Source organism: Populus trichocarpa, chromosome 11, assembly GCF_000002775.5.
Source record: "Populus trichocarpa isolate Nisqually-1 chromosome 11, P.trichocarpa_v4.1, whole genome shotgun sequence".
Taxonomy (NCBI): Eukaryota; Viridiplantae; Streptophyta; class Magnoliopsida; order Malpighiales; family Salicaceae; genus Populus; species Populus trichocarpa.
This window is the reverse complement of record NC_037295.2, coordinates 13,060,686-13,084,821: the sequence shown is the minus strand read 5'-3', so window position 1 is coordinate 13,084,821 and position 24,136 is coordinate 13,060,686. Positions and strand designations below refer to the sequence as shown.

At 32.2% G+C, this 24,136-nt stretch overlaps 2 protein-coding genes across 10 annotated transcripts in view; one reads left to right on the top strand and one right to left on the bottom strand.

Moving 5' to 3' along the window:
- LOC18103329 (probable LRR receptor-like serine/threonine-protein kinase At3g47570) overlaps positions 1–11,083 on the bottom strand; it is a 38,895-nt gene extending 27,812 nt beyond the window's left edge. The window contains exons 1-3 of one of the 7 annotated variants that reach the window (XM_024611830.2): positions 9,723–11,077; positions 8,277–9,215; positions 7,545–8,107 (exon numbers count right to left, since the gene is read on the bottom strand). In XM_024611830.2, the coding sequence (XP_024467598.2) occupies positions 7,755–8,107; positions 8,277–9,215; positions 9,723–10,947 (2,517 nt within the window). In that variant the 5' untranslated portion in view covers positions 10,948–11,077 and the 3' untranslated portion in view covers positions 7,545–7,754. Of the gene's footprint in view, positions 1–7,544; positions 8,108–8,276 lie in introns of those variants that run through there. The other 6 variants (XM_052445471.1, XM_052445476.1, XM_052445475.1 and 3 more) reach the window with 6 other exon arrangements.
- A 7,955-nt stretch (positions 11,084–19,038) lies between these two features.
- LOC18103328 (probable LRR receptor-like serine/threonine-protein kinase At3g47570) lies at positions 19,039–22,755 on the top strand. Of its 3 annotated transcripts, none has more exons than XM_052445163.1 (3): positions 19,039–21,889; positions 22,072–22,446; positions 22,540–22,755. In XM_052445163.1, the coding sequence occupies exons 1-3, from the start codon at positions 19,234–19,236 to the stop codon at positions 22,551–22,553; spliced, it is 3,045 nt and encodes a 1,014-aa protein (XP_052301123.1). In that variant the 5' UTR covers positions 19,039–19,233; the 3' UTR covers positions 22,554–22,755. The 3 variants fall into 3 exon arrangements, with proteins under 3 accessions (XP_052301123.1, XP_024436700.2, XP_006377707.3); XM_024580932.2 differs by having other exon boundaries at positions 22,072–22,449; XM_006377645.3 differs by lacking the exon at positions 22,540–22,755 and having other exon boundaries at positions 22,072–22,533.
- The last annotated feature ends 1,381 nt before the right edge of the window (positions 22,756–24,136 follow it).

Below are 24,136 nucleotides of genomic sequence, written 5' to 3'. Positions count from 1 at the left end.
CCGGGGTGAGTGAACGGTTAACCTCGACAAATGATGCCTTAAGATGATGGCCGGATTTAAGATTATGGCTGATTGTAAGAATTGGTGCATCTATATGTATTGCAAGTTGTGTATACCAAGAACATAAAGGAAGTATAAATGTCACGCTTTAAACATGAGATAATGTTAATGCTTCATTAAACTGCCAGATCATTTTTTTTTTATTATTATTATTATTAAGTAATTACATTCTTGTAAATGTTTTGTACTGTAGTAGGGACGTCACACCAACAAGGTGCCTAGGAAACCCAATACACTGGGACCTACTTTTGCAAGGAATCATGTAGTTGTATTCTAAATCATGATGTACTTTGTATGAATCAATGTATCGAATGTATAACTATTATTAGATCCTTTTAGCTTAAATTTGTGACGACTATTTGTGGGATAGAATACAAACTCATGTCTATGCATGTATATTTTAAATGCGAATTTCTAATCATGCAACATAATATTATGAGTTTATGTAAGATTCACTTTTAAATGAAATGTTGATTGTTATTGATGTATGGATTGTGTATTGATGATGTGAGGAAACATGTTCGCTGTTTACCGACACGATGTGTGTCAAGTACAAAAAAAAACTAATGTTGTTTTGGGCTTGAAAAGCCCGGTTGTTACAGTTAGCATCCATTAAGGAGACAAGTTGACAGGAGATAGCCACTGACGAGAATGGTTAGTGCTCGAGGGTAATTGATGAGAAAGTATTATATTGACAAGGCGTAAGATATACTCATCAATGGTGGTAGCTTTTAGAGAGAAAACTAGACAACGTAGACCTCTAAGATGTTATAACACTACATTGTGGTGTGTGCCAATCTCTAGGCATCCTAAAAATTTGTACAAGATTGACATTGAGTTCTTAGAGTTAGAACAAGGTCTAAATACTATTTGTTGTTGGACTCTAAATTTTAGCGGATATCCCATTACTATTCTAAAAATGGATAGCTTTGCAATTCCAAAAATGAAAGATTTTTTTCCTAATAAAGGATAGATTTTTTGCCCGTTTAGGCTAGACCTAACAAACATTGTTCTTATCCCAAGATGAGACAAATTATTGTCCTAAAAATGAGATAGAACATCTTGTTCCCGATCAGCTCCCTGCATTTTCAAATTCTGGTCTGATCGAGTTGGCACCTTTAAACGAATGAATGTGAAGCTATAGACCTTCAAATTGAGCAAGGTTGGATCTAAATAAAAGGTATGCACCTCCTATACCAACTTCAAATGATTTCCAATGACGTTTACATTAGAGTTGCTCTAGCAAAACTTTGAAAGCGGTAAACCAAGTCAACCTTGACTGTGGCATCTATTTTTCAAAAACCATCCATTTTTTCCGCGTGCTCACACTTAAAAATTCTCAAAGGGCTCTTATCAATGGCTTTAAAACCTCTATCTCAAGATCAAAAGATCAAAAATAGCTCCTTACCATCTAGGTTTAGCAAAACCACCAAGTACCCCTAAAACCAAAACCACAATTACAAAACTAGCATAGTATAAGAGCTTCCAACTATTAGCTTTTGTCCAAAAACCTCTCACTTCAATCAAAGGGCTAACCTTCCATCATAAACACCTAGAAAAACCCTATAAATACCCTTGAAAATCCAAAAAAAAAAGAAAAAGAAAGAGAAAACACGTGGGGAAATGCTCTGTTAATAAACCCTATTATGAAGGTTCAAGAGCCTAACATAGAAGGTCTAACAAGCTTTAGAAAGAGAGAGAGTGAAAGAAAAGGAAGGAAGAAAAAGAGAAGAAAAAAAGCAACTTATAGTCAGCAAACTTGGAGAAGGTCTAACCATGTAAAAACTCAAGGGTGGAGTCCATGTGGCCTACCAATTCATGTTTTCTTAATTTTTAAATCTCTTTTGATTTTTTTGAACTTGTTTCAGTATTATGATATTTTCTAGTTTTGTTTTGATTAATATGTAAAAATATTGTTTTTATTGTTTAAATCTTGTTTGGAGGAGTTGTTTAAGTGTCAGGATAATATGTTTGTGACTGATTTTGATAAAATATGGTAGTTTTGGATTCTACTAAAAGGTGACAGTGGGTGTTTATGTCTTTTTCTATTTTGTTAGTGTATGTTCTTGGTTTCCGAGCATGGTTTGGGTTCCAAGTGTTTAAAGAGTTAGTTTTGAATTGAAATTTTATGTTTTTGTTGACCGTTGTTGGGGCTGCAGTTATGAAGTTGGAATTTAAAGCATGTTTGTGATGATTTGATGTTTTTTGTTAGTTCTTTGGATTCAATTATGCTTGATATTGGTAATGTGGTTTGTGAGGACAAAAATAGTGTGTCTAGAGGCCTAAAAAGTTAAATTTGGGTTTTAACATTAGTTCTTCAATTTATTGAAATTTTCTAGATTTTGGGTTCATGTTCTTCGTATGAATTTTGCCTTAGCCCCTTGTTTTTTATATGTTTTAGGTTAATTCTTGGCACAAACATGTTAGTTTGTCATCTTTAGCAAATAATCCAGGGTTAAAATGCATAAATAACATTTATTCATTCGTTTATATTCTAGGGTTCTTTTGACTACCCAAACATATTTTGATCAAATAGTAGTTTTTAAGTGTTAATTGAAGAAAATGGATGCTCGATTTTTTATCTACACATGATTACGAATAAAGCCTTGCCTTTGATTGCATGAAAACTTGTCTTGTTTGTGATTTGTGTTTGCTGAGTTTTGGTTTGAATGTTCATCGTGTTCTTTATATTCTTGGTGTTTGATCTGTTTTTGTGTTTTTTTTATATATGTTTTTGGTTTAATTGTTTGTTTTGATTTAGTTTCGGATCAAACCACGGTTTTCGGTTCGAGTCAGGGTTGAACCAGTTTTTTCGAGTCAACTTGATTCGTTTTGGTTTGGATCAGGTACTAAGACATTGTTTGGTTGGTTACTTTTTTTATTGAAGAATTTTTGGCCTAAAGTATTGTATAACAAACACACTTTTAGATCTATTTTGACAATTTTGCTTTGAATAAAAAATGATTTTTTTGCCAAAAAGACCCCCAAATAAACTCTAAACAAAATCTAAAAAATTTCAGGATCAATTTAAAATTATTTATGGGTCTTTCGCATGTTTTTCCAGCAATTTTAACTAATACTGAGTGTGTAAACTTCTATTGTAAGATGCTGACTCAGTATTAAAATATCCGTTTTTTGTCGAAATCTCAAAACTTTCCAAAATTTTTAAAAACATTTATCATATTTTTTTAAAAAAAGTGTTTCAATAACCAGTTCATTGAATCAATGAGAACTTGACCAATATTTCAAAAACCTTAATTTTTTTCTGAGAATTAATGGTCAACATTCTGATATGAATATTGAACCTACAAGTAGACTGATATTTAAATATCAGGAGTTGATTAAAAAATTCAAATAATTTTATTTTGAATATTCATCAATTTTAATTGAGAGTATTCTTCATCATGATATATGAGTTATGGAAAATCCTTTAGCCTTAAAGGAAGGTGGATCCTATCAGGACACTTACATGAATTTTTTCCGTAATAATTTATTTGGGTATAAGAGCCCATAATAAATTCAAAATACTAGATTTATTTATAAGCATAAATATTTGTTTTAACCTATAAACAAATCATCGGTTAGAAACGTAATAATACCTTTAAGCCACATCTAGACCATATAATAGAGCTTACCTTAGTTAAGGTGTGTTAGGGGTGTTAATACATTTTCAAGTCACAACCTGTCATTTATCCTAGAATTTCATATAAGATCAGTCCACCTGGGTTTCTTAGTGACCCTAAACCAAACAACTATGTGGTGACTCATCGATCCTGATGTCCTTCCACCCCGCGCCTGCACAGGCGACGATATTAATCGGTAAATTATTTTAAAAATTATGCATATTAGGCTAACACAAAATTATCAATAAAGGAATCGATAATATCATCACAAAAGACCTAATCTTCTTAAAAAAAAAATTGCATAAATATTATTTTAATAGATTTATTTTAAGAGATTTGTTTTGTCAAAATTTAGAAAAAGAAGAAGAAGAAGGAGAAAGGATATCTAAGAAAATGCTAGGTGCATATAGGTTTGAAAGGTCAAGTCAACTCGTTTGGATTTCTTTTATTTTTTGTTTTTAACATGTGGATGACATGTCGTCTGCCACTAGTTTTTTTATATATAGTAAACTATGCATTGTTTGCTTGGGTAAATGACACATTGTCTTTCAGATGACTTTGTAGTTACTCCTAGTGATCGGAAAGCTAAAATCTAGTTTTAGGAATCCAATAACCCAATTCTTAACTTGTTTTCGGCTGGAATACCCTAAAAACATACTATGAATCTGAATAAACCCATTTCGAACTCTAAAAAGACCATAATCTCTCCATAAATAAAAAATTCAACTATATCATAAACAATTTTACGAGTCTAGATATACGTTTTGAAACATGTACAAAGGGAAACTACACCTCCATTGAAAAGGGAAAACACTTTCCTGGAAACCAAACCAATTTTTTTTTTGACTGGAGAGTGTTTTCCGTTAACTGGAAAGTGTTTTCCGTTGACCAACTTTTCTAATGGTAAACAAACACAGGAAAGTTTGGAAAGTGGTTTCCCGGAAACTACTTTCCGGAAAACAAACATGGCCTGAACCTCTCTCTTAAAGAGAAATCTATTAACACCAAGATTAGTTTTTTTGGAGGTCGGAATATGGCTGACCAAAAGCTTTTTCCCTCCTCTCCTTTTTCCAGCAACATGCTGTATTTTCTCAAATTTGAGTGATTAATATGTTAAAAAAGTAAAATTTAGGATTGAAACATGGAACCCTCAAAATATAGGAATAAATTTTTTTAAAAAAAATTTAGGGATTAATTTATGGCTTTTTGCACCCAATGAACTGTAAAAACAAAAATGAATATTCTTGTAGTGTTAAATTTTGCCTATGTTGCTTAAATTTTCTTAATTGATAAAATTAAATTATATTTTACAAAATTAAGCATTAATTTCATGTCAAAAAACTTTTTGAACGCCATGAATACATAATAGCATGCAAGAGGAAACAAAGTATGAGGCTTAAAACCATCTCAACATAATATTAACATAATATTGACTGATAAAATTAAAAAAAAAAAGATTTAGTGACAGCAACAACATAATTTTTCAAGCACATAAAAAAGATTGACTTAGTTGCACTATAGCAATCTAAAATGTAAAGGAAAATAAACAATGAAAATATCCTTTTCTTTTAGGTTATATATATATATATATAAACATAGCGGAATGTATTAGTATATGTTTGTCATGAATTAGGCTAATTTAGGCAATCCAATATTACTAATGATCGATCCAAACTCATCTCTATCTAGTATTTTTGTATGTTAATTCTTAACTTCCCGATGAATTTGATTGTTCTACTTATTTCTAACCTAAAACACATCTATATATAACACGATGTTTACTCACTAGCGGAGACCAAAGGGGAAGGAGAGAGCACTTCCAATCTTAGACTCAGTACAAATTAATAGATTTGTTTTGTGTGAAACATTTGACAGAAAATATAGAAACTGTTCTTTCGACTTTTCTTTGTTTATTTTGTGTAAACTATTGTAAGAGTATTTTTTGTTTCTTTTATATAATACGTTTTACAAAAAAATTAATTAATATAAAATATTTTATAACCATCCTATAATTAGTTTTTTTATATTAAAAAAAATCTTCACACCATTATTATTAGCAAGGCTAGACAATGCTTAGGGGACTTAAATGACTATGCTGAATGAAAAAGATTTTTGAAAGTATAAACAAGACTTGCTAAGTAAATTAGGATGTTGAGTTGTTATTATAAAGAATGACACTACTCAAAATAATGCAAAACAAAACTTTGGAGTCCATTTAGTAGTTTTCTTAAAAAAAAATTTTGTTAAGAGCTTTTTTTCTCTCTAGAATGTAATCTATTTGTAGGAAAACATATTTAATAGACATATTTATAAGGGTAAAGGTTACCGACCATTGGTAGTTATTGTTATGATGTAACTCTTCATCATTATTATTAATATAAATAATATTAATATAGATTGGGTTGGGTTGGCCCATCTGACCCAAATCATTTTCTCCTTAATCTACCACTCACACATGATAGGATTAACTCTCTCATTAGTTTTGCATTATTCATACTTAACAAATAGTTTGTGTGACAAGGCATACTTTAAAAGATGGATAAATTATGGAAATAAAAATAAATGTGATTTGTAATGGAGGGAATGATCTCCATAAATAAATTTAAAAGTATTGGTTTCATTGATGTTATGAATTTTTAACTATAATTCATAATTTTTATTTTAGCTAACGTGTTTCGACGGATAGAAGTATTACGGAAATTTAAATGAATGTGTTTTGAGAATGAAAATAATTCCAAGGAATTATAATGAAAATGAACGATGAAAGTTATGAAAGAATTGTACAAAAAAAAAGTTGGTGTAAACCCCAATTTAAAATCGGTAATATTTGTGTGAAACGGTAGTAAGTGTGCAAGAGAAATAAAAGATGGAAAGAAAAAATAAACATATTTTGAAGTAAGGAAATAGTCTTGAGGATTTACTAAAATAACTGATATGATTCCAATAGAGATTGAACAAGAAAATTTAATTTTTTAACATAAAATTATGTATTGGCAAGTTTTATGTTATCAAGTATATCTTTTAAACCAATTGTCTAATCAGGCTAAAATTTTATGTGAAGTTGGTTGACATATTTTTTTACCTCAGGTTAAAATCTTGGAGAAATTCAAGTTCAGAAAGGTTCTAAAAAATATAAACATTTGGGTAGGAAAAAAAAACAGAGGTAAGTGAGGTGTAAAACAATCATTTATCAATAAACTACAGTTTATTCTTCAACTTAAAAGGGTATTTGGCGTTGAGGTTGAATATACTTTTCTTTAAAATTTGATTTTTTGTTTCAAAATAATTTTTCAGTGTTTTTTGATCATTTTGATGTACTAATGTCAAAAATAAATTTTAAAAAAGATAAAAAATATATTATTTTAATACAATTCCAAGTAAAAAATACTTTGAAAAACAATGTTTACCACATTTTCAAACACCCTTTAAAGCTGGCTTGAGCTGCTGGAAAAGAATAAAGAGAGAAGAAATTGGGGGTTAGGGTTTTTATGCTTTTTTTCAATTAAATTCATGAGAGAAAATTGTGAAATTAAGAGAATGAATGGCATAAAAGGGAGATTTAATGACTTTAGAGAGGTTATTGAGATAGAATAAGGTTTTTAAGCTTGGGAGAAATAAGGAAAGCAAAAGTTAAAAAGAGAAAGAAGAGAGGGCGAAGGAAAACTTGTTTTGCTTTGCAAATTTCTCTTAATACTTTCTTTTGTTTGATTTTGGTTTTGGTTATCAAATTGCAACATTAATTAGTAGTTATTAGAGAAAAGGCTATGTGAATTCATTCTTGATATTTTAATAAGTTTAAATTATGATTCTAAAAGATTCACTTGATCTTACTGTTTCAAAGCGATTAAAGTCATAGTGAAATAAAAGAAAATAGTTGATCTACATTCTATCGAAAGAACTGAGTACAAGAGTGTAGCACATCATCATCAAGCATACACAGAACTAGGCACGTCATTCCCTGGTAATGTAATATCAGGTTCCAAGAAGTTCGTTTCTAGCAGAAAATAGTTGGGCTATAACATCATCATGAAGCATACACAGAACTAGGGATGTCATTCTCTGGTAATGTAATCAGGTTCCAAGAAGTTCGTTTCTGGCAGAAAATAGTTGGGCTATAACATCAGCAATGCCCATCCGTTCCTGTGGCGACTCGACAGAACAGGAGATTCCAGTTGTAAATACTGAGACCAAGCACTCAAGAACTCTATTTTGTTCGATAGAATTCCCTTCAAATTTTATTTGAAGAAGAGTAGGATCTGCAATCTGCAACACTTTCTCAGGCAAAAATGTCTTCACATAGCTATGAAGGTTCAGACCATTAAACAGGTCATCAGTTGGTCTCTTCCCTGTAAACATCTCCAGCAAGAGTATGCCATAGCTGTATACATCACCATATGCTGACACTTCGTTTCCCGCACCATACTCTACAATCATAACCATAAGATGGGAAGTAAGTTTGCTACGGAATACAGCAAGCAGTAGCATGAAAAATTTAAAGTGTTTAGAGACATTTGAAGAAACAGCGGCACGAAAATATGATATTAAAATGAAAAAGAATAGGATGAACAGAACAAATGTATGTACAACATTTACCAGGGGGAGTATAACCAATGGTCCCTCTTATTCCAATGGAGCTTGATGGATTCATCGAATGGTGAAGGGTGTCTTCGAGAAGGAATTTTGCTAACCCAAAATCACCTACATGGCCAACCATATCGTCATCGAGAAGAACATTGCCTGGTTTGAGGTCACAGTGAACTATTTGTTTTTCACATTGATGATGAAGATAGTCTAGTGCGTGGGCAACATCGATGGCAATGTTTAGTCTCTGTGTAAGATCTAGAATCCCCTGCACCTCAGCTGTTGCAGGACTTGGATGCAGCCAGGTTTCCAAACTCCCATTAACCATGAATTCATACACCAAAGCCTTGAAATCATTCCCATGATAATCAACACCTGAACATGCTGTCACTACCTTAACTAGATTTCGATGTCTGACGTTCCGCAGAGCCTCACATTCAGCCATGAAACTCTTAGAAGCTCCTTGACGCCTTAGGTTAAGCACTTTGACAGCAACAGCTGTTCCATTATGATCAAGAATTCCTTTATAGACAGAGCCAAAGCTGCCAGTACCAATTAAATTGATCGAGGAGAATCCATTTGTAGCTTTTAGGAGACTTTGATAAGACACCTTCAATAGCACATTCCCATCAGAGCTTGGAGTGAATTCTCTTCTTTTCTTTCTTGACCAGAAAAGAAATAAACCAGTGATAAGTACTGCCACCGCTAGAAGCAAGGAAATCACAAAGATTGTTATCTTCATTTTTAGGCTCAACCTCTTCGGGTGTTTGAAATTGCATGGAGGAAGCTCAAAATCAGGTGTGCCACCGCATAGCTTGCTATTCCCAATGACTGAAGTTGCTGTTGCGTTCTTGAAAACTCCTCTAACAGGCACCATCCCCTCAAAATTGTTATATGATAGGTCCAAAATTTTCAAGGACTTGAAATCTTGGAAAAATTCTGGAAATTTACCTGACAAATTGTTATGAGAAAAATTGAATTCTTGAATGCCTCTCAGGGTACTCAAGGAGGAAGGAATGGAACCTTCAAAAAAGTTGGCATCCAAGTACAAGACTTGCAGACTTGTACAATGTCCAAGACTACTAGGAATCGTACCTGATATCATATTCCCAGAAATAGCAAAAATTCCTAGATTTTCCAAATTTCCTACTTCCTTTGGTAGGGAGCCAGACAAATGGTTTCGTGATAAATCAAGATTAATTGACAGAGAGGATAGTACAAATATTTCAGGGGGTATGCTTCCGCTTATATAGTTTCCAGAAAGATCCAACTCTAACAAATTGTTGCAATTTGCTAGACTTGAAGGGATGCTGCCTTGAACATTAATGTCATTTAAATAGAGTCCAATTAAGTTTGTCAGGTTTCCTAGAGAGGATGGAATATGCCCTGAAAAATTATTCAATCCAAGATCCAATATTTCTAGATTTTGAAGCTTCCCAATGGTAGAAGGAATGATACCTGAAAGGTGGTTGTTTTGTACTTCAAAATCATTCAAGCTGATGAGATTCTCTATTCCATCAGGGATGCTCCCAAATAATAGATTGCTGTCTAGGCCCATGATTTCCAGTGTAGTTGACAGATTGCTGATTTGTGGAGGCAGCTGTCCTTGAAAGTTATTTTGCGTTATAATCAATTCCTCTAGGTTTGTGGCATTGGTCAAGGAGGAGAGAAAGCTCAAGTCATTGGCATCCCCACTTCCCAGATTGTTAGAGGCAATGGTTATTGAAAGAAGCCTTTGTAGCTTTTCCAGTGAAGGCATTTTTCCTGTAAGCTTGTTTTGGTTTAACTGTAGCATTTCAAGATTTGATAAATTGGATATTGAAACAGGAACACTTCCAGTGAATTGGTTAGAATGGATGGAAAAGAATTCAAGATTTGGAAGGGAAATGCCCAGATCAGGGGGGAGATTGCCGTGGAAATGGTTAAGCCCTACTTCAAAAGCCGTTAATGAAGAGAGATTGAACATGGAGGGAGGTATGGTACCTGAAAATCTATTATTAAACAATGACAAAATCCTGAGGTTTACCAATTTGCTTAAAGTAGCAGGGAGATTCCCAAACAACTTATTATCATTTAGCCATAGTGTCTGGAGGGATGATATGTTCCCTAAAGATGGAGGGATAGTTCCTGTAAGGTTGTTGCCTGCTAGAGAGAGGTTTCTGAGCTTCAAGAAGGAGCCAAACTCCTTTGGAATTTCTCCTATCAGCTTGTTGTTTGCTAATTTGAGTGAAACGAGGTTATAGGAACTAGATATACTAGCAGGAATTTCACCAGTAAGAAAATTATTATGCAGTAATAGTATTTGCAATCTATGCAAGTGGCCAATTTGCGCTGGGATTTCATGACTGAAGCTATTGTTTTGAAGGTATATCTCTCTTAAAAAGCTCAGATTGCCAATATATGGTGATACGGAACCTGAGAGTTTAAGGGACCGCAGATCCAGCACCGTCACCCTTTGGTGCTTCTGACTGCATGTGACACCGAACCACTGGCAGAAGTGGATGCTGCTATTCCACAAGCGCATGATTCCAAGAGGATCACGGGTCATTTTGGACTTGAAATCCAGCAAGGCTAGTCGGTCGGTCTCATTCCTGTCGATTGACAAGGCAGAGGACGTGAGACACAAGAGAAGAAGAACAATGGCACGGGGGCAGAAGACTGGAGAAGGCACTAAAAAACCCATTGAGAACAATAGCTGAAGGTTTTTTTGAGTGGTATTACTGGGTGCTTTTAGGCATTGATAAAGGCCAAGGGTTAAGCTAGTTTGGCAGTGAACAAGGAGGAGGAAATATATAGTAATAGGATGAGAATTTTAGCAGAAAATGAGAAAATGGGACCGACCAGCTGCATTATTATAATTATTAAGAACAGCGGAAGTGAACTAAGAGTAGTTTCGAGCGTGTGGAAAGGGCCATCAAAAGTGGTCGACATTGTACGATAAACAAGATACGATAATGCCGCACCACAAGAATTCTATGGTCGGGGTAGTCTTTCCCACAAGACACCGGTTTCGGGGTGACAAACAATTATTTATACATTTAATGGTGTTTTCTTTTTTTTATATATTTTTTTAAAAAAAATTATTTTTTTTATACTTTCAATATTTATTATTCTACACTTGATTTATTTATATTTTTTTTTATTTTCTTTTTATAATTTTTTTTATAATTTTTTATATTTTTTTAAGAAATTATTATGCAAGGAATAAGAAAATGATGTTTTACTCTAGTAATTGCAAAATTATTCTATCATCCAACTACGATTAAAAATTAAGTTGAGATTTTATATATTTTGTTGAGATTTTATATATTTTTATTAATACATATAATTTTTACTATATTTTATTATATACAAGTATTAAAATTTTTATTTATGATTATATTTTTTACTCAATGTTAAAAAACACGTTAAAACACTTATATATTAATTCTTTTACGTTAGAAAAACATTATTCAACTTAGAGCAAGGCAATTGAATAGATGTATTAATATTTTGTTTTTTTTGTATTTACCGGTATAAATGATTCTTGATGTATTTAATTAAATGCAAGTATAGACTTTTTTTTATTTATAGTTAGAATTAAAAAATACATTTAAAAAACTTGCATATTAATTTGTTTTTTGTCAAAAAAAATTATCTAACTCGTAATGAAGCGCGGGTCAAATAACTAGTTTAATCTAATTTTAATAAATATTTAATCAAATTGAATGAGTGAATTTTTTTTAAAATAAAAAGGAATATGTATAACATTTATATTATAATTATTTAATATATATATATATATATATATATATATATATATTCAAGTGTATATATATTATTTCTAATTTTTTATTACATAATAAATAATACTCAAATAATAAATATTTGAACGGATATTCAAAGTTTAATAAATAAATTATTGATATATAATTTTTTTATATGTAAATAATAAATAAGATACAGATGTAATAAAATATAACTAGTGAATGCCATCACCGTCGTAGAAATTCCACTAAAAACGTTTGAGCTTGCAACCGGTTTGAAGTCTGAGGGTAATATATATATATATATATGAAATTTTTTTTTAAATTTTTTTGTGTTTGTTTATTATTAGAAAAGTTGGTCAACGGAAAACATTTTCTGGAAGTTGTGAAAAATTTTGAAATGTCATATTATTTGCTGATTATATCAAATTTGGTCCTCAAACTTTTGATTGCTATTTAAATTTTTTGTTTTGAATATTTGTTTTTCAATTTCATCCCTTAGAATTTAATTTTTATATTAACTTTGGTCCTCATTTTTATAATTATTATTTGTTTTTCCCTTATCATTTTTTAATTGAAATTTTTTATCTATCAAATTTGGTTTTCATTCTTTTTATTGTTACTTATTTCATTTGAAATAATTTATGAAATGTTAATTATTATTGTTTTAATTTCTTCATCTTTCAAATTTTTTTTATTTTTAGATTTGATCTCTATTATTTTGATTATTATTTATTTTATTTGAGATAATTTATGAAATTATATATTTTTTTTCAATTTCATTCTCATTCAACTTTTTAATTTGTAAGATTTGTTCCTCATTATTTTAATAAACTTGAGAAAAATAAAACATTAATAAGTTATTTTCTAGCTCATTTTTCATAACATAACCAAACACTGGAAAATATTTTCCAACTTATTTTCCATTACACTACCAAATATTGGAAAATAATTCACTTTCCCGGAATTCACTTAAAAAAAAAAAATACTTTCCAGCAAACAAACAGAAGCTCATCAACTTTTCAGGAGTCTAGTTTTCCATGATCTATTAAATAGACTAGATTACCTCATCCCTCCGGTTTGCTTTATCCCCCTAGAGTTGGAGTGAAATTATTAATTTCCCCCATTTTTTTATTCTAATTATTTTTATTTATTAATATTTGTTTGATTTTGAATTTATTTTTATAAATTATTTCATTTTGATTTTTATAAGGGTATTATAGTCTCAAATAAATATATAGATATTTAGTTTGCACTCAATTTTATAAATATCTATTTTTGTTAACATATAATTAAATAAAAAATAGTTTAAAAAATAAAATTCTTAAACTCAGTGAAATTCATTACCTAGATCGTGAATTTGATAGGTTGATTTATGAAGCTTGGTTGGATCTAATATATTAATATGTTAATATTAAAAAGAGATCACTTTGATTTTTTTTTCTTAAATTAAATCATATTTTTTATTAATTGTTCAAGTTGTTTTTAAATCGGCTAAATCAATTAAATTATGTCAAAATAACTCTTATACTGTTTAATTTTAAAACCGAGTTAAGTAATAACCCGGATTAAAATATTTCAAGATTTAGACAACTTGACACCTAGACGCCTCTTTGTTTATGATAAGATCGAGGGCGTATTTAAGAATGTGGTTGCAATTATTTTTTAAAGTGTTTTTCATTTAGAAATGCATTAAAATAATATGTTTTATTCATTTAAATTATTTTTAACATTATTGTATTAAAATAATCTCAAAACACTTAAAAAAATATTAATTTAAAATAAAAAATAAAAAAAATAAATTTTTTTAAAAATACTTGGAATAAAGTTACAAGCTTTCAATATTCTAGTTTACTTAAATCATGTCTTGGAAAAAAAAAAAAAAAGAAGTCGGTAGGCGAAGATGGTCCATGCAAGCATTATAGATAGATACAGAGAAGTCAACAATACATCACAGACGCGGGAACCTAAAGTAATAGGCCAATAGCAACGTTGAAATTTTTTCAACACGTTTCCCTCGAGAAGTTTCAGTTGTCAATTTTCGACGACGTTTCAGTTGTCCATTACCTACGAAATATTACGAGATATTTAAGAGATAAGAAGTGTTTGTTTTTAAAAGTATTTTTTTATTTAAAAATATAATAAAATAAATTTTTTTTATTTTTAAAAATTATAAAATTAATTTTAAATTAAAAAAAAATTTAAAAGGAGAAAAATCCAAATTCTGCCTTGTTAATTTCCTTAACTCTACTAGTGCTAACCTTGTATAAAAAGTTTTAAGGAATTTTAACTAAGATTTAACTTTGAATAATATTGATCTGATATATATAATTGTTTTAAATAATTTTAGTCAAGCTTTAATTTAATTAATACTAATTAGTTTTAACAACAGTTTTACCGAATTCATTCAACCAAAACTATTAATTAATGAAATCTACTTGTATAATAAATAAGGTCTATCGCTAGTGGACACTATGCGACAAATTCTGTGTTCAAGCTTTACAAGAATTGTAGGCTAATGTTGAAAGAAAAAGAGAGAGAATATTTTTTTTTCCATCACTCTACGTTACTTTATTACGACTTTATACACACACATGAACAACAAGAATTTATTATTTTTATTTTGATTAACATGGATGTCTGTATCAATTTACGTGTTACTCGACTAATCTCACGAATTTTAAAATTAACAATCATATAAATCTCTAATAATTATTATATTAGCAACACAATTATGTAAATTTCTAATAATTATTATATTAACAATCACAAATTGTGGTAGTGAAAAATTATACTTTGGTAGTGAGGATCATTTCATGATTAGAAGAGTTAGAAACATCAAACATGGGATATATTGAAAATGACTTCTTATATCCTTTCAGTTCTTTGAAAGTATTTTGATTCTGCGGTATTATTGCTTGTCTAATCTGTTCACTGTTCGGTCGTTGCTGCTGCTATATGTTAAATACTTTCACCAATGGCGGAGCCAGGAATTTTTTTTGTTCTGGGCTATTAAATAAATATATGAATATTTTTTAAGATCGATTATTAATTTATGTACATAAATTTTTGAAGTTAACAGTAAAGTTTTAATTCAAATACACTACCCAAAATATTAAAAAATAAATTTGAAAGTATATAAAATTAAAGTGAAAGTAAAAATAAATTCACTATTAAAGTTACATCCTTCGATGTTTTGTGGAATATAATTCATCTATAATCGAATCTGAATTGATATTGTAACAACCCTTCAACCGGGATAAAATAACAATCTCATGTCAACTGGAAAATAAAGTAATTAAATTGTTTTTCTCTTTCAATTTCTCCTTCCTTCACTTGATTCTTTCCTAGATTAGTGTTTTATAAGTTGGACTTTGTAAGTTTACAAGGTTATTCTCTCACTTTTCTAATTTTTTTTCTTGGATTTTTTTTCCCTTACTTTTTTCTATTTATCTCTCGCCTTTTCTTTTCTTTCTTTTTCTATTCTGCTTCTGCCCAGTTGGCAACATATAAAAGGAAGGAGGAGCTGATTTGTTTTATTTTTTAATGGCAAATAACCATTTTACTCTTAATGAGTCATTTTGCTTTTATTTGACGGTTCTTTTTTTTGTTAGCACTACCAAGCTCCGTTCATTCTAAAATTTTAACCAGATTTTATTCAATATATTTTAAGATCCCTCGTAAAATTTCAGCTCGATCTGATGGTCGGATTGAAAATTACATTCAATAACGTAAAACTGGTTAAATTGTGATTTTTTATTAAATTTCTAAATTTCTCTAAAACTTCTGAAATTTTAACCCAAGCTAAACCATCATGTTAAAAGACTTCACGCAAATTTTAATAATTTTTTGATAATTTAATTGAGAATTACAAATTTTTTTAACATAAAACTAGTAAAAAAATATTAATAAAATCTTGAGCTGGGTTAAAGCCCACCCCAGCCTTTGCCATGCCTCCGCCTATGGCTGTCAGTAGATCATATTTCGTAGGCCTTAATTGAGATGAGCATGGGAGGATGAGATCACTACATAAGATCTCGACGAAGCTAATGAAACAGATGGCAACTAAGTTAGATTCTGCCGGCAATGTTATGAAATTTTTCTAGCTCTACTTGCTTTCTAGGACCCGAGTAGTTCTAGGAGTACGTACTCGATTGTCTGAATTGAAAACTGATGAAGTTGCAAGAACTTTGAATTGTATTTGGATTGTTCACTGCTGCATTTTAGGTCGAAGCTAGCGGTTGGGCATGGTACTTCCATTTTTTCCTGTAAAAACAAGTTTTTTATTGGAAAATAAAATTCTCTTATACGTGAGTTAGTATAACGAAGCTTCTTCTATAATCTCTCATATATGAGAGATGAGAGTTATGACATACTTAGGAGGTTGGCTTGTTTGTTTCTCCTAAAGCGAAAAACATTTTCATTTGAGGTGGAGAATGCTTTGTGATGCAGTGTGAAGATAAGAACTGTGCCAACAACAATGGTGGATTAATAGAGAAATTACCAAGATAAATGTTTAGAGTGCTCATAATTTGAAGATGTGGAGATTTTATTGGAGGTGTCAAGATCTTGCTAAGAGATTTTGCATGGAGATTTAATTAGAGATATAAATATTTTGTTTGGAGATATGATTAGCAATACTATAGTTTTCAGATCTAGTCTGATGGCCGGCCTGGGTCTTGGGTTTTGATTGGGTCACCGGGTTTTGACCGGGTTGCTCGGGCAATTTTTTTTTTTTTAAATCAAAACGATGTCGTTTTTGCAAAAAAAAAATAAAAGTCAACGGGTCGCAACTAGGTTTTTGACCGGGTTTTGCAGGGTCACGTCGGGTTTTTCCTTCTCATATTTTTTTTTCAACCCAGCCCGGTTTCAGCCCGAGTCGACCGAGTCCTGAGTTAATCCACCGGGCCTAGTTGAATTTCAAAACTACGAGGAATACAGTGGAGAAAATCATATAGAGGGTGCTTGGAGAGAAAATATTGATTCACATAAATTTGATTTTATTTATATTTTTTTATTCTATTTTTTTTTGTTTTTTAATTCTTGAACATGAGTGTGCTTAACCCAAACCCAATGAATACAACCCAAAGAATTTAACCTACATTAACAAAGCCATAGCTCAAAACCCATTTGTGTTTTTTTTATCAAGGAACGTCTAAGACCAGCCCAGTATATATTGAAGCCCAAAGAACTAACCCATGTAAACACAGCCCAACTACAAAGAATACAGTCAGGTAATCAACAGAGACGAGAAGGAAACACTGTCTTCAAAAGACAGTTATTAAACTGCTATCATAGATTTCTCTCCTTTTATCAGGGTCAATATCCACCAACCAAGCATGGAGTAATGGTAGCTGAGTCTAATGCACAATCTGAACATCAGGTGTGGTATGCAGACAGTGGAGCCAATGCTTGCATTACCTCAAATGCTCAAAATATCACTCATCTGCTACCTTTCAATGGAGGAGAGACTATCACTGTAGAAAATGATACATGTTTGTTAATTAAAAGCATTGAATTCGCCTCTTTACAAATTGACCAGTCTGATTTTCAACCGTCCAACATTCTTCATTGTCCATATGCTTTCTACAAACTTACTTTCTATCAATAATTTTTCAACGTTTTAAGTTCAATGTTGCAAGACCATTTTTCATTGTCCAAATGGTCTTGCAACAACTATCGGTGAGAAAGCATCTGCTAAGCAATGGCATAGTCAGCTTGGACATCCTTCCCAAGCTATTTTTAGTAACTTCAACGTTAAGTTCTATTTCTCTCTCATCATATGCAAATAAAACTACTTTTTGATCTTATTGTCCTCTTGGAAAATTTCCCTTTAGTGACTCCACCACCCGACAATCTACCAATCCTTTAGTTTTAGTACACTTTGACTTGTGGATTTCATTTGTAGCTTTTTTGTTTTTTGATGTTTTTCAATATTTTTATGGTTGTGTTTTTATTTTTTCTGAAATTTAAAACTCGTGATAAAAAATATTATCTTGATATATTTTAAAGCAAAAAACACTTTGAAAAACAATCATTATTATATTTTTAAACACCCCGTAATAGATCATACTGGTCTCCATCTTTGATAATCCAAATATATTTTTAACTTGTTTAAGAACACTTGTATCATACTCTGGCTTCTTCTATAATCTCTGGAGCTTGCTAAGCTCTCTGCATATGAGGTGAGCTACTAGCAGATGCCACATATTATAAAGGAGTAGTGGGTGCCTTACAATATTGTACTCTTACTTGTTCAGATATCAGCTATGTTGTAAATCAACTCTGTCAATCCATAAATAGTCCAAATATTGAAATTGAATATCATTCTATTGCCCTAGCAACAACAAAATTGCACTGGATACAAATGTTATTTTGAGACCTTGGTATCTCTATACCTTGTCCTCCTACTTTGTGGTGTGGCAATGTTTGTGACAATGCCCGTGCTTCAAATATAATTTTTATGCCGGCACGAAGCATGTTGAAGTTAATTACTATTTTATATTATTTTATTCGAGAAAAGATAGTTAATAAAGATATTTTAGTTTGACGATTAACTGGTTTATGTCCTTGCAAAGGGACTAACATCACTACGCTTCACTTTCTTGCGTTCCAAATTAATGGTGTAGAAGTGTTGGTGAATCTGTTTCTTCACTTGTCGACTTTACATAACACCCAGCTGAACACTCTCCTACAAATGCTGTGTAAATCTTACTTTCAAACTGTATATTCCATATTTCACTCCTTGTATTACTCTTGTCCTGTTACATTGTATACCTATTATTTTGATCAATACAAGAGTGAAGTTCATGTTGGCCAAACCTGTTCTTTATCTTGTCTTTCATAAACAAGCGTTGTTGTTGTTGTTATCCAGTTGAGATGGTACTGTTTTCATGCTACAAAGACAAATGCAATTACAAATTCCTCTAACTTTGTACTTGTTAATTACATAGAAGTCAACGCTAGCTTTGATCCACTTGCATGGTGACGCTGGACAATTTGCACATGGTTTCAGTCTTTGTTTTTAGTGATCCATTGGGAAAAGCCATGGTCGAACATTGCATCTTCACTTCACCTCTTAATCTATTATAAAGCTCCATTTCTATAACACTTCTTGGTCCGCATGTCCACCTGAATCTGCATGCTGTTCTGATCTTTTCTTCAATTGTAAAAATCCAACCACCAGTACCCAACCCTTTAGCTGCCGAGTGGCTCATTCATCCATGTTTTGTTCAGCCTTTTGCTTCCGATCCTTTGTTTTTCTTTTATCTTTAATCTCAGTCACCTGCTCCGACTACACTAATGAGACTGACTTATTAGCCTTAATCCAATTCAAGAACAAAATAGTGGATGACCCTCTTGGGATCATGAGCTCGTGGAATAGTACTATCCATTTCTGCCAGTGGCATGGTGTCTCTTGTGGTCGTAGGCACCAAAGGGTCAGAGTGTTAGCCCTACAGTCCCTCAAACTTTCAGGTACCATATCACCCCATATTGGCAATCTGAGCTTTTTAAGGGAACTACACCTTCAAAACAATAGTTTCTTTCATGAAATCCCTCCACAGGTTGGCCGTTTGCGTAGTTTGCAGATATTTTCTCTACACAATAATTCCATCTCTGGTCAAATTCCTCCTAGCATATCTGATTGCTCTAACCTTATTTCAATTAAAATTGAATTCAACAATCTGACAGGAGAAATTCCTATGGAGCTAGGCTCTTTGTTGAAGCTCAAAAACCTTACTCTGGAAGTCAATGGTCTTACAGGGACTATCCCTCCTTCTTTAGGGAATCTATCCTCCCTTGAGATCCTTCGGCTAGAAAAAAATAAAATTCTGTTTGGGAATGTTCCTAGTACTCTAGGAAAATTGAAGAATCTTAGGATTTTAAATCTGATGGATAACAGGCTTTCAGGTGTCATTCCACCCTCAATCTTCAATCTTTCTTCATTGACAGCTTTGGATATAGGATTCAACCTTTTCCATGGCAATCTTCCATCTGATATAGGCATATCTCTCCCAAATCTTGAATTCTTTTCAATCGCCTCAAACCAGTTCACTGGTTCCATTCCTGTTTCCATATCAAATGCTTCAAATATTGAATTGCTTCAAGTAAGTTTAAATAATCTAACAGGAGAAGTTCCTACATTAGAAAAGCTGCATAGGCTCAACTTTTTCACCCTTTTCTCCAACCATTTAGGAAGTGGACAAGCTAATGACTTAAGCTTTCTCTCCTCATTGACCAATGCCACCACTTTAGAGTATTTGTCTATTAAACGAAATAACTTTGGCGGGGAGTTGCCGAAACAAATCAGCAATCTCTCAACCATGCTCGGGGTGATCAGTCTACCGGAAAATAACATACTTGGAAGCATCCCAGCTGGAATAGAGAAGCTGGTGAACTTGAAAGTTTTTGATGTTGGCAACAACAAAATCTCAGGTATTATTCCTTCTAGCATTGGAGAGCTTCAAAATCTTGAGGGATTGGTTCTTGACTACAACAATTTATCAGGGCGTATTCCATCCTCTGTAGGGAATCTGACCAAATTAATGGCTCTCTATTTAGGGGATAACAGTCTTGAAGGTAGCATCCCCTCAAGTCTAGGGAACTGCAAGAAATTGTTAGTGTTGACTCTGTGTGGAAACAATCTTAGTGGTGACATACCCCCAGGACTTTTTGGGATCTTCTCATTACTGTATATCTGTTTTTCTAAAAACCATTTTTCGGGTTCCCTTCCCATTGAAATAGGAAAGTTAATAAATCTAGAATTCTTAGATGTATCTGGAAACATGTTATCAGGTGAGATTCCTAGCAGTCTTGGGGGTTGTATAAGTCTTGAAGACTTGTATATGAATTCCAACTTCTTTCATGGGTCCATTCCTTCAGCATTGAGTTCACTGAGAGGAGTTCTACAGTTCAACTTTTCTCATAACAACTTGTCAGGGAAAATTCCAGAGTTTTTTCAGGGCTTTAACTCATTAGAGATGTTGGATCTCTCTTATAACAACTTCGAGGGCATGATACCAGATGAAGGAATTTTCAAGAACTCAACTGCAGTTTCAGTCATAGGAAATAGCCAGCTATGTGGTGGTAACACCGAGTTGGGGCTGCCTAGATGCAAGGTCCACCAACCAAAGAGGCTGAAACTCAAATTGAAGATAGCAATCTTTGCCATTACAGTGCTTCTAGCATTGGCCCTTGTTGTCACTTGTTTATTTCTTTGTTCATCAAGAAGGAAAAGAAGAGAAATTAAATTGAGCTCTATGCGGAATGAGCTATTGGAGGTGTCTTATCAAATTCTCTTAAAAGCTACCAATGGATTCTCTTCAGCGAATTTGGTTGGTATAGGTAGCTTTGGGTCTGTGTATAAAGGAATGCTTGACCAAAATGGAATGGTCATTGCTGTCAAAGTGCTTAATCTCATGCGTCAAGGAGCTTCTAGGAGTTTCATAGCTGAATGTGAAGCCCTGAGAAACATCAGACATCGGAATCTTGTCAAGGTATTAACTGCATGCTCAAGTATTGATTACCATGGTAATGATTTCAAGGCTATAGTTTATGAGTTCATGGCTAATGGGAGTCTAGAGGATTGGCTGCATCCAACTGGTACAGGAGGTGGCACAGCGCTGACTCTAAATCTTCTCCAGAGACTTAACATTGCCATCGATGTTGCGTGTGCACTAGAGTACCTTCATCATCATTGTGAAATGCCAATAGCTCACTGTGATCTTAAACCAAGCAATGTTCTTCTCGATGATGAACTCACTGGACATGTAGGTGACTTTGGGCTAGCAAAATTTCTTTCTGGAGCAAGCCTTGACAATCCAACAAATGAATCAACTTCAATTGGAGTAAGAGGAACTATAGGTTACGCTCCTCCAGGTAGTAGAACTATCAATCTTCCAATCTTTTACTTTTTCTGTCCCGTAACCTCTTATTCCAGGTTCGCACATCAAACATAGAAGTAAACATTCATTAGAAGTGAAGTTTCAGCATATGGCATTACTGTTACATATGTTTTGAAAAAAACAAAGTAAATCATATGTTTTGGTTATGAACTGTAGAGTATGGCGTAGGAGGTGAAGTGTCTGCATATGGTGATACATATAGCTATGGCATACTCTTGTTGGAGATGTTCACAGGAAAGAGGCCCACTGATGAAATGTTTAGAGAAGGCTCAAATCTTCATAACTTTGTCAAGAGAGCTGTGCCTGAACAAGTGAAACAGATAACAGATCCAACTCTTCTTCAGGAAGAACCAACTGGGGACGACGACAAACGTGAAATTAGCAGCATGAGAAACAGCAGACCTCTCGAGTGCTTGAACTCAATATTACGAATTGGAATCTCATGTTCTGTTGAATTTCCAAGAGAGCGCATGAAGATTAGCGACGCCGTTGCTCAACTCCATTCTGTCCGAAATGAACTTCAATCAACTGGTGGTAATAATGCTATCTTCCTACTTAAAAGTTAGAACTCCATTACTGATATTTTCATGTAAAATCGCACAATTTTAAATTCTTCCATCACAGGTAAGCAAGGATGATAGCATTTCTCCAAGCTTCCAAACGGTCGAGATGGAGCATCCGCCAGGGGCGCCTGTCAATCATTTATCATTTCTGGGCCTCGCCATTTACCACCTATCATGCCATTAGTTGTATTTTATTTAATTTCAGTATGCTTTGTTTGTATGATGAACATTTTCTGTAAATATTAGTGCGGAAAAACTGTCATGTTTTACTTCAGAATTTTCTCCACTGATTCTTACATAATTTGACTTTTATATCTTAAAGTCTTAAGCACCAAAAGTAAAATTAAGATTGAAGAGCTTCAATTCTGAAGGGTATAGCTAAATTAGTAAGATTTTAGGTTTGTTTTTTAAAAAGCACAAGTTTGAGTCCCAGTCACTAAAAGCTTACATGGTCGTTAACTTCAGGGTCCGTGGAATTAATCGAGATACATGCAAACTAGTCCGGACATCAACATTAATAATAATAAAAACAAAAATTCAAGAGCTTCAGACCATCTTTTCTTAATCTTTGTCCCATATAAGCTTTGGCACAAAAGTCATTTACAACTTCATCTTTACACGTTCCCAAATTTTAACATTGATAAATCTAACTTGTTAACCCTTATTTCTTGGCAGATTCATTGAATTTGTGTATAAATCTACGAGAAATTAAGCCTATTCACATCATAAGACTGGGTCGAAGACAACATGAAAGGGTCAACTCTAAGGATAATATTTGTAAACTATATATATTCAATTTCCTCATAAAATCATTTCCACCTCTAAGGACAATCATTAAGCAGGCCTTAAACTATATTCAATTTCTTCTTATTAAATTTTTGGGTTTGAATTTTAAAATCAATAACAAAGATAATTTATTTTGAGTGTGTTTTCAAAATCGTTGAAAAAAATCAATTTTAATTGAAACATAAAATGATTTAAATACACTTCTAACCGTTTGAAAAAAAAATAAAATTCCATCATGTAACAAGAACAATTTTTTCATCATCATAGGAGGATGTGATCTAATTATTTTTTTCCCTCTATGATGGATTCAAAGAGCTCGGATGCACGTTAAATACCATGGTGTAAGAAACTAATCCAAAATCTACAAATATGTGTAAGGAAAATATGTTGATGTCAGCTATATAATAATAAAAGAAAATTTTCTTCAACAAACTCATATATATTAATAGCTATTAGTGTGTTTAATATTGTGATAGCTTTTACGGTTATAGTTACGAAAATTGTATTTTAAAAAAACTACAAATTGTATTTTTTTTATAATCAAGATTTCAAAAGAAAGTTTTGAGTATATATTGTGTGTTAATTAGCCAAATATTTTTAAATATGTAATTGGGACGAAACACAGATTCAATCACACCTAACCACACTACTAAATTGATCTCGGGTATCCAATACCTTATGCTAACATGATCATATTTTGCATGGGTGATATACAAATTAATTTGAAATAAATTATAATAAATTCTAGAATAAAAAAAAAACATAAATGACTATTTCACTATGGATGTAGACATAAACACTATGGATTGGAATAGTATAATGATGATTTTACACTTCGCCCAAAAAACATTATTGGCCTGACTATCAAGGGT